This window comes from Neofelis nebulosa, chromosome 9, assembly GCF_028018385.1.
Source record: "Neofelis nebulosa isolate mNeoNeb1 chromosome 9, mNeoNeb1.pri, whole genome shotgun sequence".
Classification (NCBI taxonomy): Eukaryota; Metazoa; Chordata; class Mammalia; order Carnivora; family Felidae; genus Neofelis; species Neofelis nebulosa.
In genome coordinates, this window is record NC_080790.1 from 114,837,421 (window position 1) to 114,851,578 (window position 14,158).

Genomic DNA, 14,158 nt, shown 5'->3' on the forward strand with positions numbered 1-14,158 from the left:
GAGAGAAAAACCCAAGCAGGCTCCCAGCTGTCCGTGCAGAGCACGACACTGGGCATGATCCCACGAACCGTGAAATCATGACCTAAGCTGAAATCAAGTCGGATGCTCAGCCGACTGAGCCACCCAGGCGCCCCTGAAAACAATCATTTAAAAAAGACTTTTCTGGGGCGCCTGGGTGGCTCAGTCGGTTGAGCATCCAACTTCGGCTCAGGTCATGATCTCACAGTTTGTGGGTTCAAGCCCGGTGTCAGTCTCCGGGCTGACGGCTCAGAGCCTGGAGCCTGCTTCAGATTCTGTCTCCCTCTCTCTCTCCCCCTCCCCCGCTCGTGCTCTGTCTCTCTCAAAAATAAATGAACATTAAAAAAAAATGTTTAAAGACATTTCTAAAACGATTAGCACCTGTAGATGAAGCCTATATGGGCATTCATTACACTTGCAATGATTCTGTGAGTTTTGAGTTTTTCCAAATAAAAAGGTTAAAAAATATGTAACTGACTTAATAGGGAAGCAGGGTTTTGCCTTAGAATTTGCGTTTCTTCCAATTGGTACTTCTTCCTCATTTACATCCCTTTATTTACAGCTTTTTAATTGTTTTTTAATGTTTATTTAGTTTTGAGAGAGAAACAGAGCACGAGCAGGGGAGGGGCAGAGAGAGAGGGAGACACAGAATCTGAAGCAGCTCCAGGCTCCAAGCTGTCAGCACAGAGCCTGATGTGGGGCTTGAACTCATAAACCATGAGATCCTGACCTGATCTCGTGAAGTCAGATGCTTAACCAACTGAGCCACTCGGGCGCCACCCCTCCCCTCCATTTACATCCCTTTAAAATTATGTATCTTCTACTACTAGAAACGTCAGGCATTTTCCCAGATGGTCTTTTAGCAGTTATGTTTTCCCTGATGTTTTCATACCCCTATATCTATGTATCTATTAGGGTCATAAATTTTTATTGTTAACAATTTATGTGGGATTTTCATGTGATAAAAACATTAGTCTGTCACATTTGCTACAAATCTTTTATCTAGTCATGCTTGCTTTTCATTCTTGCCCTGATATCTGATTATTTTTATTTTTACATGGTTGGCTCTGTTCATCCGCTGACTTCCTCTGTGATTTCTATTGTCGTTTTTAAGCTAAAAAAAATTCCGCTGAAAGATTTCATAACTAATCAGCCCCACTTCCGTCCAGATTGGTTTTGATTGTTTGCTTACTCTTTGCCCGTTTCCCCCACCTAAGTCCCCCCACTTAATAGGGCTCAGGGGTTAAGTGACTTGCTCAGGGGCGCACAGCCAGTAAAAGGCGCAGGTGGGATTTGAACCCAGGCCCATCTGAACTCAAGGCCCACATATGTGACGTCTGGGCCATTGTGGCGCCTTCCTCATCAATGTCCAAGCACAAGTCTTAGTCTGATCTCTGGGGGTTCCATGGAACAGGGCTCACCCTTCTTGTTCACACTTGTCCTTGACCACCTACCTCTCCCAGATGTTCACCTCACCAATGTCGCTGTGCAAAAGACCTCTCCTGACTACCATCCAAAGAAGGTGAGGAAGCTGTGCTTCTGGCCTCCAGAGCCAGCCTTTTGGGACTGGGTTGGGGTGAGGAGATGGTGTACCACGGAGCCCAGGACAGGTCAGTCTTGGGCTCATAGTTCCAGTTCATCAGTGAGGTCAGGACCACCCTTCCCACTTGCAGGACCCAGGACAAGAGTACAGAAGGAGACCCACACATTGTGCGTCTGAATATTTAAAAGTTACGAATCAAAGACACACACCCTGTAACAAAATGTGTTCTATCCTCCTACCTTGAAAGCATTTTCTTTCTTTCTTTCCTTCTTTCTTTCTTTCTTTTCTTTCTTTTTCTTTCTTTCTTTCTTTCTCTCTCTTTTCCTTTCTTCTTTCTTTCTTTCTTTCCCTTCTTTCCTTTCTTTTCTTTCTTTCTTTCTCTTTCTTTTTTTCTTTTTCTTTCTTTCATCTGTCTATCATCCATCCATCCATCCATTTATCTGTCTAATAACCTACAAGGCCAAGTTCGAATTTAGAATTCTCAGACTTCTCAGAGTTAAGAGCCAGAACAGAGGGGCACAGGGAGAGCTGGCTCCCAGCTCACACTCGCTCCCCTCTTTTCCCTCCCCCAGCTCCATCCTACACAGTGGGGGCCTCCTGCATATACGTACCCCTAGCCCCCCGAAAACAGTAACCAGTTGGTCATCTTTGGGTCTCAGGGTACACCCATGGTCAGTGCAGTCTGTCCCCAGGAAGGCAGGCCCAGGGAAGAAACCTGTGCAGGGTGTTGGGGCAGCGACTTCCGGGAGCCTGGGGACCCAGGCTGTGCTCTAGAAAGAAGCACAGGCTCTGGGAGGGCACATCCACCCCTTCCCCTGAGCATGCAGTAGCTTTGCCCTGCAAGAGGGACAAACTCAGAGTCCTCCTAATCACAGGACCCTGGTGGGAGCCTCTTGTCGAAACCCAAGGCCCGTGCTGATGGTGACTGTTTGAGGGTCCCGGCCGGCCAGGTCCCAGTTAACGGAGGCTCCCTCTCCCCCACTCCCTGGGTGCTTGGGGCCCCAGGGCTGCAAGTGGATGATCCAGCGCTTCCGCCAGTACCTGGCGTCCAAGCATGGGCCGGAGGCGGTGGAGAGGCTCTTCAGCGACATGGACAACATCTTCATCAGGAGCCTGCAGAGCGTGCAGAAGGTGATCATCAGCGACAAGCACTGCTTTGAGCTGTACGGCTATGACATCCTCATAGACCGGGACCTCAAACCGTAAGTGGGTGGGCCGGCAGCCCGGGGAACGGGGGCGGGGTACGTTTCACACACTCTGCACCCAGACGGCCCCGGTGTGGTCTCTGCCGCTTCCTGGTTGGACGCACTTCCTAGTTTTGTGACTCAGTTTGCCCATCTGTAAAATGGACATTGTGCTTATAGAATTATTACGAGGGATAAATGAGGTATTGTCTGTAAAGCACCGAACCCCGTGCCTGGCGCTAAAAGACCTTTCCTGAACATCTGCTGAGTCAGCAATCCTTCCCAAGTACCAGGCAAGAAACTTCTCTGTAAGCCCCGCTGCTCTCAGGGTGCAAAGTGCCGTGTAAGGGAATATTGTTACCATGTCACTTCCTGTTAAGAATGTGGTGCATTCATGGGGCGCCTGGGTGGCTCAGTCGGTTGAGCGTCCAACTTTGGCTCAGGTCATGATTTCACGGTTTGTGAGTTCCAGCCCCGTGTTGGGCTCTTGCTGACAGCCTGGAGCCTGCTTCGGATTCTGTGTCTCCCTCTCTCTCTCTGCCCCTCCCTGCTCACGCTCTGTCTCTCTCTCTCAAAAATAAACATTAAAAAAAAAAAAGGAATTTGGTGCGCTCCCACAATCCCCACAGAGGAGGTTGAGCTGTTGAGGAAGACAAGCCTGAGGTGGCAGGGACCATCGTGATGGCCCTCATGTGACACAACAGGACACAGAAGCCCAGTGGGTTTGTTCTGGGCGCTTGGGGTTACACATTAAGTCAAGGGCAGAGCCAGGTCATAATTCCTGGGCTGAGCTACTCCCTGCCTGCCCTGTGGCTCACGAGCTCCTTCCGCAGGGTCACTGGATAGGTGCTGAGGGCTTTCCGAGCCAGCAGTAGGAGCTCTAGACTGATACCTATGTCAGACCCAGGTTCAAGGAAACAGGGTCCAGGTGCCAGCGGGTCTCTCCTTTGCCCCCTGCTACAAAGATGTGGCTGCGGGTATTAAAGTGGACACTGATGGGGAAACAAGCTTGGGGGTGGGAGGGGCGCCCGAGTCTGCCACTCACCTGCCGGATGGGTCCTGCCCTCTCTGTGCCCCAGGTTCTTGTCTGTAAATGACCGGATTTGCACAAAACAAGAGTTTGCAAGCTCTAGGCCCTTGGGCTGCTTTTGGCCACAGACGCTTCAATTTTGGAGTTCAAATTATTTTCCTTGTAAATTCATTTGAGCATCTCGAAAAACTGGGAGATGTTTACACAACAATCTGGATGTTCTCCTTTTCTGGAAAACTCAGAACCCTGGGCTCACACTCCCACAGGGTGACAGTCTCCTGGAGGGGCCACCGCTTTAGAGTGGAATGTTCTTCCCGGTTCACCGCTCTCCACCCCTCCCAGCTCCTGCCGCCCTCAGTGGCCATTGCCCACACACGCAAAAGTTCACTAGGAAATGGGACTTTGTCTTGTATTCACAGCTCTAGTGGGAGAAGGAAGAGCAATACGAGGGCACCAAGATCATTCCACCCCCTCCAGCTTGCCTCGTTTGGGTACCACCTGGCCCCAGTGGGGATTTCAAGTTTGTGACAATTGTTTTCAAAAAGTTTCAGCCACTGAAACCTTTCTTCTAGTGGAAAAATGGAGACAGCAACCTTGGTTGAACTGAGGGTTGGGCCCAGGCACCCCATCTAGCCTCTCCATGAAATTCCAGGGTCCCCAGGGACCAGGCAACCCTAAGGCTCTCCATTCCCCTCCTTCCCCAGGTGGCTCCTGGAGGTCAACGCATCCCCATCACTGACAGCCAGCAGCCAGGAGGACTATGAGCTCAAGACCTGCCTTCTGGAAGATACCCTGCATGTCGTGGACATGGAGGCCAGGTGAGGGAAGGCAGCCTCGCTCAGGCACCCCTGTATGTGACAGTTGGGGCTCCCATCAAGGAAGACAGAGAACTCAGAACCCTGGGACTTGAGTGGCCCTTAGAGATGGTTCGGGCCTGCTCACCATTTTACAGATGGACAAACTGAGATGTCCACACAGGGTTGGATCCTGGTCCAAGGACTCAGCCCTTTTGAGGCACAGCAGGGCCACCTATAGCCTTCTGAGATTCAGTCCAGCAGGATTTCCATGAGACCCTGGACTTCACTTGTCTAAGCCTGTTTTCTGGTCTGTAAAATGGGAAACCTCATGTTAACCCCCAGGATTGTTAAATTAATCTACTAAGATAATTTATTATAAAGTGCCTTGCTCATAGTAAGTGCTCAATAAGAGACTACCTACTGTTATTTTTTTTAATGTTTTTATTTTATTTTATTTTTTATTTTTTAACACTTATATTTTATTGAGAGACAGAGGGAGACAGAGCTTGAGCAGGGGAGGGTCTGAGAGACGGGGAGACACAGAATCCGAAGCAGGCTCCAGGCTCTGAGCTGTCAGCACAGAGCCTGACACGGGGCTTAACCCACAAACCATGAGATCACGACTTGTGCCAAAGTCAGACGCTTAACCGACTGAGCCACTCAGGCGCCCTGAGACTATCTACTGTTATAACGATGTGCATATGATGGGAAAACCCAGGGTCTGACTTCAGGAATGGCTGAATCCAGGTTCTCAGTCAGTATTGGTTGATTCCCTTTCTTTCCCTTTCTCCTTCTCCGTGACCCACCTCTTTCCTGTGTATTAGCTTTTTCCCAATTATTCCAGCAAAAGTTTGAGGGCTAACTCTCATTCTTATTGGTGGGGATTATGTCAATGCCTATCTCTGAACCAATCATTGTGACTCTTGATTGACTGGGCCTACATGTTGTGCCCATCTCCCAGGGGAGTAGGATCAGCCCTGAGCTGAGCCATGTGAGTGAGAGAGGGAGGAGTGGTTCTCAAAAAAACCCAAGGTACCCTGAGGCTGAAAGAAGCTGAAATGGGTGCTGAGCAGGTAGAACCTCAAGTGTCCTCTGTATCTACCATCATTCATTCATTCAACAAACATTTGAGCTCCTACTATGTGCCAAGACCTGTGCCCCACACCGGGGACACAGTAAAGGACAAAACAGACCTAGTCCCTGCCTTCCTGCAGTTTATAGTCTGGGAAGGACAGCAGACTTTAAGTATAAGTAGGTTCATGTTACCGAGGGCAAGGGTGGGGGCCTGGGGACAATATGGGAGACGACCCCTCTGAAACCTGGGAAATGGGTGAACAAAAGAAGAAATGCTGACAGCGTGGGCACAAGCAGGGTGCCGGGAGGGATCAGGAGCCTGGCCTGGGTCTTAGGGCTTCACCAGGTGCACCTTCATTAGCCCCTTGTATCTCCTGCCCATCTAGGCTCACAGGAAGGGAGAAGCGAGTGGGAGGCTTTGACCTCATGTGGAATGATGGCCCTGTCAGCCGAGAAGAGGGGGCTCCTGACCTGTCGGGGATGGGGAATTTTGTGACCAACACACACCTTGGTAAGTGGGGCCAGGTGGGGAGTGGGCACGGGGGATGTGTCATGAGAGGAGCCAGGTAGTCTAGGAGGCAGCTTGGCATAGTGGTTAGACCGTTTTAATTTGATCTACAATTTACCAGCTGTGTGACCTTGGGCAAGGGACTTAACCTCTCTGTTCCTCATCTGTAAAATGGAGACAAAAGAGTTTTTATCTCAACATATGCCTAGAATGCCACCTGGCACATGGCAAGAGATATTATTCATCTATCAGGAGGTGGATTGCAAAAGGCTTAGGTGGAAAAGAACTCCAAAAATGTACAATGTGGTAAAAGAAATTAAGGACTTCAGGGCTTGACTTTAAGCTTGGTTTTTAAAAAGTGAAAAATTTTCTTGATTATAAAAATTATTCACTCATTGTAGAGTATTTGAAAACTAAAAGGGAATAAAAAACCATCCAGACATAACCAGCTTCAACAATCTGTTGTATTTCATTCCAGTTTTTCAAAAATGCCTATATTTATACTTTTTTCTTTACAACATTGGCATTGGGCTGGAGTTTTGAGTCCCACTTTTCCACATAGTATATTCCATGTCATTCAACAATACTAATAAGAGCCTCTCTTTTGGAAACACTTTTTGGCCAGGTCCAAGCTTTACGTACATCATTTCATTTTTAGGCAGCTTGTATCATTTTATAGATGGAGAAGTGGTCTCCAGGTGTTACATAACTTGCTGAAGGTCCCAGTTATAAGTGATGAGGAGTTGAACTCCAATCCCTCTTACTCTAAAACCTGAATGCTTGGGTGCTAGAAAATTCTATCCCTTAGCACAATTAAAAACAAAATTACTCTACAGCTGTAAAATATTCCAGCTTGTATATAGGTCAACCTTACTAAATCAATTTCTCATAATTGAACATTTGGTATGATTCCAATTTTTTTCTTTTATAAGTAATGCCATGCTGTGATGAACATCTTCTCACATCAAGCTCAGCTGAAATTCTGGCTATTTCTTTAGGACAGACTCCTAGAAGTAGAAGTACTGGGTCAAAAGGATGGACTTATTACAGCCAAATTGCTTTTTAGAAAGAGTACACAGATTTGCCTGCTCTGAATAAAACACACACACGCACACGCACACACACACGCACACACACACAACACCACAAAAAACCTTTGTCAACTAGATAGGTAAAAAAGTAGATTTGTATAGTGCTGGAAGTTCTAGCATCAGCAATCAGACAACAAAAGGAAATCAAAGGCATCAAAATTGGCAAAGATGAAGTCAAGCTTTCGCTTTTTGCAGATGACATGATATTATACATGGAAAATCCGATAGACTCCACCAAAAGTCTGCTAGAACTGATATATGAATTCAGCAAAGTTGCCGGATACAAAATCAATGTACAGAAATCAGTTGCATTCTTATACACTAACAATGAAGCAACAGAAAGACAAATAAAGAAACTGATCCCATTCACAATTGCACCAAGAAGCATAAAATACCTAGGAATAAATCTAACCAAAGATGTACAAGATCTGTATGCTGAAAACTATAGAAAGCTTATGAAGGTAATTGAAGAAGATATAAAGAAATGGAAAGACATTCCCTGCTCATGGATTGGAAGAATAAATATTGTCAAAATGTCAATACTGCCCAAAGCTATCTACACATTCAATGCAATCCCAATCAAAATTGCACCAGCATTCTTGTCGAAACTAGAACAAGCCATCCTAAAATTCATATGGAACCAGAAAAGGCCCCGAATAGCCAAAGTAATTTTGAAGAAGACCAAAGCAGGAGGCATCACAATCCCAGACTTTAGCCTCTACTACAAAGCTGTCATCATCAAGACAGCATGGTATTGGCACAAAAACAGACACATAGACCAATGGAATAGAATAGAAACCCCAGAACTAGACCCACAAACGTATGGCCAACTCATCTTTGACAAAGCAGGAAAGAACATCCAATGGAAAAAAGACAGTCTCTTTAACAAATGGTGCTGGGAGAACTGGACAGCAACATGCAGAAGGTTGAAACTAGACCACTTTCTCACACCATTCACAAAAATAAACTCAAAATGGATAAAGGACCTGAATGTGAGACAGGAAACCATCAAAACCTTAGAGGAGAAAGCAGGAAAAGACCTCTCTGACCTCAGCCGTAGCAATCTCTTACTCGGCACATCCCCAAAGGCAAGGGAATTAAAAGCAAAAGTGAATTACTGGGACCTTATGAAGATAAAAAGCTTCTGCACAGCAAAGGAAACAACCAACAAAACTAAAAGGCAACCAACGGAATGGGAAAAGATATTTGCAAATGACACATCGGACAAAGGGCTAGTATCCAAAATCTATAAAGAGCTCATCAAACTCCACACCCGAAAAACAAATAACCCAGTGAAGAAATGGGCAGAAAACATGAATAGACACTTCTCTAAAGAAGACATCCGGATGGCCAACAGGCACATGAAAAGATGTTCAACGTCGCTCCTCATCAGGGAAATACAAATCAAAACCACACTCAGATACCACCTCACGCCAGTCAGAGTGGCCAAAATGAAGAAATCAGGAGACTATAGATGCTGGAGAGGATGTGGAGAGACGGGAACCCTCTTGCACTGTTGGTGGGAATGCAAATTGGTGCAGCCGCTCTGGAAAGCAGTGTGGAGGTTCCTCAAAAAATTAAAAATAGACCTACCCTATGACCCAGCAATAGCACTGCTAGGAATTTATCCAAGGGATACAGGAGTACTGATGCATAGGGGCACTTGTACCCCAATGTTTATAGCAGCACTCTCAACAATCGCCAAATTATGGAAAGAGCCTAAATGTCCATCAACTGATGAATGGATAAAGAAATTGTGGTTTATATACACAATGGAATACTACGTGGCAATGAGAAAGAATGAAATATGGCCTTTTGTAGCAACGTGGATGGAACTGGAGAGTGTGATGCTAAGTGAAATAAGCCATACAGAGAAAGACAGATACCATATGGTTTCACTCTTATGTGGATCCTGAGAAACGTAACAGAAACCCATGGGGGAGGGGAAGGGAGAAAAAAAAAAAAAAAGAGGTTAGAGTGGGAGAGAGCCAAAGCATAAGAGACTGTTAAAAACTGAGAACAAACTGAGGGTTGATGGGGGGTGGGAGGGAGGGCAGGGTGGGTGATGGGTATTGAGGAGGGCACCTTTTGGGATGAGCACTGGGTGTTGTATGGAAACCAATTTGACAGTAAATTTCATATATTAAAAAATAAATAAATAAAAAAAAAAAAAAAAAAAAAAAGTAGATTTGTTTTTATGTGCATTCTGTTGATTACTGGTTATGTTGCAGAGTTTTTCAATTCGTATTTCTTCTTTTGTAAGCTGTCCATAGTCTTTATGCAGTTTTCAGTGGCTTGTTCTCTAAATTTATAAAGGCCTTGGATATCAATACATTGATGACATTACCCCTCTGTCAAATGTATTTATAAATATTTTCCTGAATTTGTTATTTGCTTTTTAAATTTTATTTAAGTGGCTTTTTTTTTTTTTAATGAAAAGAAGTTTTAAATCTTTTTTTAGGGTTTGATAGGATTTAGGATTGAGTTTGGCTACAAGCAACTGAAAAGCCAAATAATAGTTACACAGAAAGGGAATGATCTGTTTTGAGCCACAGGATGTCTTGGGGTAGGGGACAGGGCTGACACAATGGATGCAAAATGCCCCCAGAGACCCAGCGCTTTCTTCTCTCCACTTGGCTACACTTAGTGGGTTGCCTTGGTGCTCATGCTTGTTGCCTCATGGTTGCAATATGGCTGCTCCTACTCCAGACACTGTGTCTTCGTCCCAGGCAGGAAGAAGCAGGAAGGCCCAAGGGCCAAGGCTTTTCCTTCAAGATTTGACTCTTTATTCCAAAAGGGAAACCCTCCCAGGGCTGACATCTTATGGGCAAGAACTGGGTCACATGGCCACCCCAGCTGCAAGGAAGCCTGGAGTGTCGATTAATTTGCTTGAGAAAGGAGAGGAGAGGGGATTTATGAAAGGCTTTTCTACAGCAGTGCCACCTTGTGTTGTTGCAAGATGACTCTACAGAGCTTTCAAGCTTTGATGTGCATATATATAATCATCTGGAAATCTTGTTAAAATGCAGATTACGATTCAGTAGGTTTGGGATGCGGGCCTAACATTCTGCCTTTCTAACAAGCTCCCAGGTGATGCTCTCCTAGTTGACTGTTGCTATGTAACAAACAAACTCTCCCCAAACCTAGAGGCTTAAAACAACTTCTGTCCCATTTGCTGATTCTTCAGGTCTCGCCTGGGGTCATTCATTAGGCTGCAGGCACCCGGCCGATTCACTGAGACACAAGGCCTAGAATAGCCTCATTCGCACGGGTGGTGGTTGTGATGCTGGCTGTCAGCGGGGCCTCTCTTTCCAGGTGGCCACTCATCCTCCAGCAGCCCAGCCCTGGCTTCTTCCCATGGTAGTCTCACGTTCCAAGAAGGTGGGAGACCTAGCAAAGCCCCCTGAGGCCTAGGCTCAGAAGTCCCACGGTGTAGTGTCATTCCGTCACAATCCATTAGTCAAAGCTGCTGTAGCCCAGATTCACAGGGCAAGGAAATGGAGCCCTCCACTGGGTCAAGGAGCGGCAGTCACCTTGCAGGAAGGCGTGCATATAGGAATGGAAGGAGTTGTTGCAGCCATCTTTGGCAACCATCTGCCTCAGATATTAATGCTGCTTATCCCTGGACCCTGTCTGAGTCGCAAAGATGCAGAACAGTGGCTCTCCATCTTGGCCGCTATAGGAATTATGCTGGAGCTTTCAAAAGTACTAATGTCTGCTGAAGGTAAAGATACAGTTGATCTGGCCCTTAGGAGTTTTAAAATTTTTTTTTTTTTTTAACGTTTATTTATTTTTGAGACACAGAGAGACAGAGCATGAACGGGGGAGGGTCAGAGAGAGGGAGACACAGAATCTGAAACAGGCTCCAGGCTCTGAGCTGTCAGCACAGAGCCCGACGCAGGGCTCGAACTCACAGACCGCGAGATCACGACTTGAGCCGAAGTCGGCCGCTTAACCGACTGAGCCACCCAGGCGCCCCTGGCCCTTAGGAGTTTTAAAAGGTCCCAGCTGACTAAAGCACAGCCTAGTTGAGAGCCCCTGCTTTAGAAGTCTCTAGAATAATCCCCAAGTCTCCAGTCGAGCGTCTGGGTGCGAGCACAAGAGAAGCTGGTCGAGTTGGGAAGAGCCTGGATGAAATGAAGGGTTGAAGGGTCTCCGGGTGAAAAGATCAGCAGGTAACTCAGAGATGAGTCTAGAACTCCAACAAGAGGCTTGCATTGGACACAAAGATTTGGGAGTTATGAAGGAACCAGGTAGTTCCATGGAACTCACTTTGGAAAACCCTGGGGACGCATATAGTGGGCCTCAGCTCAGTGAAGCCTTGATGATCAGTTGAGTACCCAGGAGGCTCTGGGGTGCTGAGAGGGCAGATGCCTCCAGGTCAGTAGTTGTGGCCACAGCGATGCAGTCATTCAGCCAGCATCTGTGAGCGCCATCAGTGTGCCTGGCACAACTAAAGGACCATGATGCTGCCTCACAGACCAGCCGTGAGAACAAACGAGAAGCGGGTAACGCCGTGAAGGTGCTGAGAGGAGGTGTCTCAGAAGCTCCTGTCGCCTCTCAGCATGGATTGCCTGGGACACCCTGCCAGGAGTAGGGGCCACTTGCGGGGAAAATTCCTCTCTTAACCACTTGTGCCTGCCATATGGGGTTGGGTAAGGAAGGGAAGGAAGCTAACGTTTAACCTGTTAGGTACCAGGCACTATGCTAGCTTGCAATGTTTTCACCAAGCGAAGCCAAGAGGAAAGGTAGTGTGGGGTAGTGGTTAAGAGCGTGGCCTGTCTGTGCTGACAGTGCAGGGCCTGCTTGGGATTCTCTCTCTCTCTCTCTCTCTCTCTCTCTCTCTCTCCGCCTCTCTCTCTCTCTGCCCCTCCCCTGCTCACACTCTCTCTCAAAATTAAAAAAAAAAAAAAGAGCTTGGCCTCTGGAGCTAGATCTGGGTTCGAGTCTCAGTTCTGCTACTTGCGGTATGATTCGAAGCAAATTTCTTACCCTGTCTGAAACTCAGTTTTCTTCTACACGTCATTCCTGTGAAGGCTCAGCAAGTTCATCCGCATTCAGCACCGGGGTTGAATGTTACCTTTTTCTAGTGATCCTTACATTCAGTCCACAAAGCAGGTATCCTGGTTGATCGATGAGAAAGCTATGCTCAACAGGGGAGAATGATCTGCTTGAGGGCGTGCAGTTCAGGAGTGGAGTCGGGACGAAAAACACAGGGAAAAACACAGGCCATCCGGGGTTGCACGGCTCCTGCGGGCCCTCCCTCTTCCAGGAAGTGGGAGCACAGGCCCCTCCACGCCCCCCATGTCTCCTCTACCAAGGACAGGCCATCCCAGCTAACACTCCATTTCCCTTCCAGGCTGTGCCAACGATCGGAAAAAACAGCTGAGGCAACTGTTCCGCTCCCTTCAAAGCCAGAAGAAAGCCTCCAGTTAGTCCCCGTGGTGGGGAGGAAAGCGACCCTGGGAGGTGCCAGCACAGTCCTCTCCCCCCTCTTTCCAGCACAGCGGTGCCTCCAAGCACTCACCTCCCTCCCTCTGGCCTGGCAGCAGCGTTGCTGCTTACTGCTTGTTCCACGTCCCCTGGATGCCCCCACCTGGGCACCTCTGCACCAGGAGACGGCCAATCCCTGGGACTAGATGCGTATTAACCTTGAGGGATTGGCCTGGCCATCGGGCCTGACAAGGACAACCGCAGCAAGTTCTGCTACCCCAGAGAGATCCTGTCGAATAAATGAGAACAGACCTCACTCGGAGTCACTGGGCACTGGGCCTGGCTCGGGGCATGATGCTGACCGGAGCCAGGCCCTCCTGGCTTTGAGCCTTTGATGTCTTGAAGGTCAGTGCTTGAAACAAGCCTTCAGGAGCAAGGGGTCAGGGGCTAGGGAACTGGTCTTAAGGTGTGCTTGCAAAGCAAGCACTTACTGGATTACTGGGGGTCTGGGGAAAGGCTGAGCCCTAAATACACCTTTCCCCCCATGCAACACCCTGACTTGGCGTGTCAGGAATTCATGGAGCTCCCCTGACCATCTTAACATCAACAGGCCAGAGCATCCTTGTTTTTCAAGTGGACAAGGGAAGGATCGGGAAGGCCAAGCTGCTTAGCGAGGGTCTCTGCAAAGGTGCACTTAGGAGGCAGCTAGGTGATGTGGGGCCTCTACGCACCTTCCCGAGGTTGGGAGCTGAGCTTTTTAAGCCAGAAGGCCTTGGCCTGGCCAGCAACGGGATACGGCTTGGGGAGTTGGGCGCAAATCAAAGTTCTGCATTCTCTACACATTCCACCATTCCTAAGCCTCCTGTTGGTTTAAGAGAGACTGCAGCAGAGTGGGCTGTGGGCAAACTGCTCCATGGGGGACCGCCTAGGAGAGCCCAGGCAGCTCCCGCTGCAACTCTCCCCACTGCAGGACAGTTCTTTTGGCTGCAAATAGCAGAAGGGGAAGGGGAAGGGATTTTGGGAAGGAAAAATACTGGCAGACCCAAGAAGTGAACCAGCCGGCCTTGGGAAGGCCAGAAGCTAGGCCACTCTGGGCCTCCTGCCTCAGAGCGTGGGAACCTCCTTCCACCCATGTGACTGAGGCAAGGCCAGACAGCCCTGGACACAGGTTCCTCATTTCCAGGACAGCCAACCTGACCGGCTCCTTTGGCCAAGCATCCACCCTGCCACACAGGCAGGGACAACGTTCAGACAGAAGTCACGCGCCAGGCACACCTATCAGACAGCAGCTACCGGGGCGAATGCTCCGGTCCCTTTTTTACATTTTTATGTAATATGTACTACAAAGGTGAGGTGTCCTTCTCTTTCACCCTTGTGCTCCAACCCGGCAGTTTCTGTCTTGGGGAGGGAACCATACAGTGTTTGCACACAAATTATTGGCTTATGAGACCCTGCTCTGTCGTCTTGCTTTTCTCACTTA

At 48.0% G+C, this 14,158-nt stretch overlaps 1 protein-coding gene across 3 annotated transcripts in view; it reads left to right on the plus strand.

Annotated features, from left to right (window-relative positions):
* Window positions 1-12,994, plus strand: part of TTLL9 (tubulin tyrosine ligase like 9) — a 43,010-nt gene extending 30,016 nt beyond the window's left edge. For 2 of the 3 annotated variants that reach the window (XM_058685226.1, XM_058685228.1), the window contains 5 exons: window positions 1,482-1,540; window positions 2,567-2,763; window positions 4,480-4,593; window positions 6,033-6,157; window positions 12,605-12,994. In XM_058685226.1, the coding sequence (XP_058541209.1) occupies window positions 1,482-1,540; window positions 2,567-2,763; window positions 4,480-4,593; window positions 6,033-6,157; window positions 12,605-12,681 (572 nt within the window). In that variant the 3' untranslated portion in view covers window positions 12,682-12,994. The remainder of the gene's footprint in view (window positions 1-1,481; window positions 1,541-2,566; window positions 2,764-4,479; window positions 4,594-6,032; window positions 6,158-12,604) is intronic. The other variant, XM_058685227.1, reaches the window with a different exon arrangement.
* The last annotated feature ends 1,164 nt before the right edge of the window (window positions 12,995-14,158 follow it).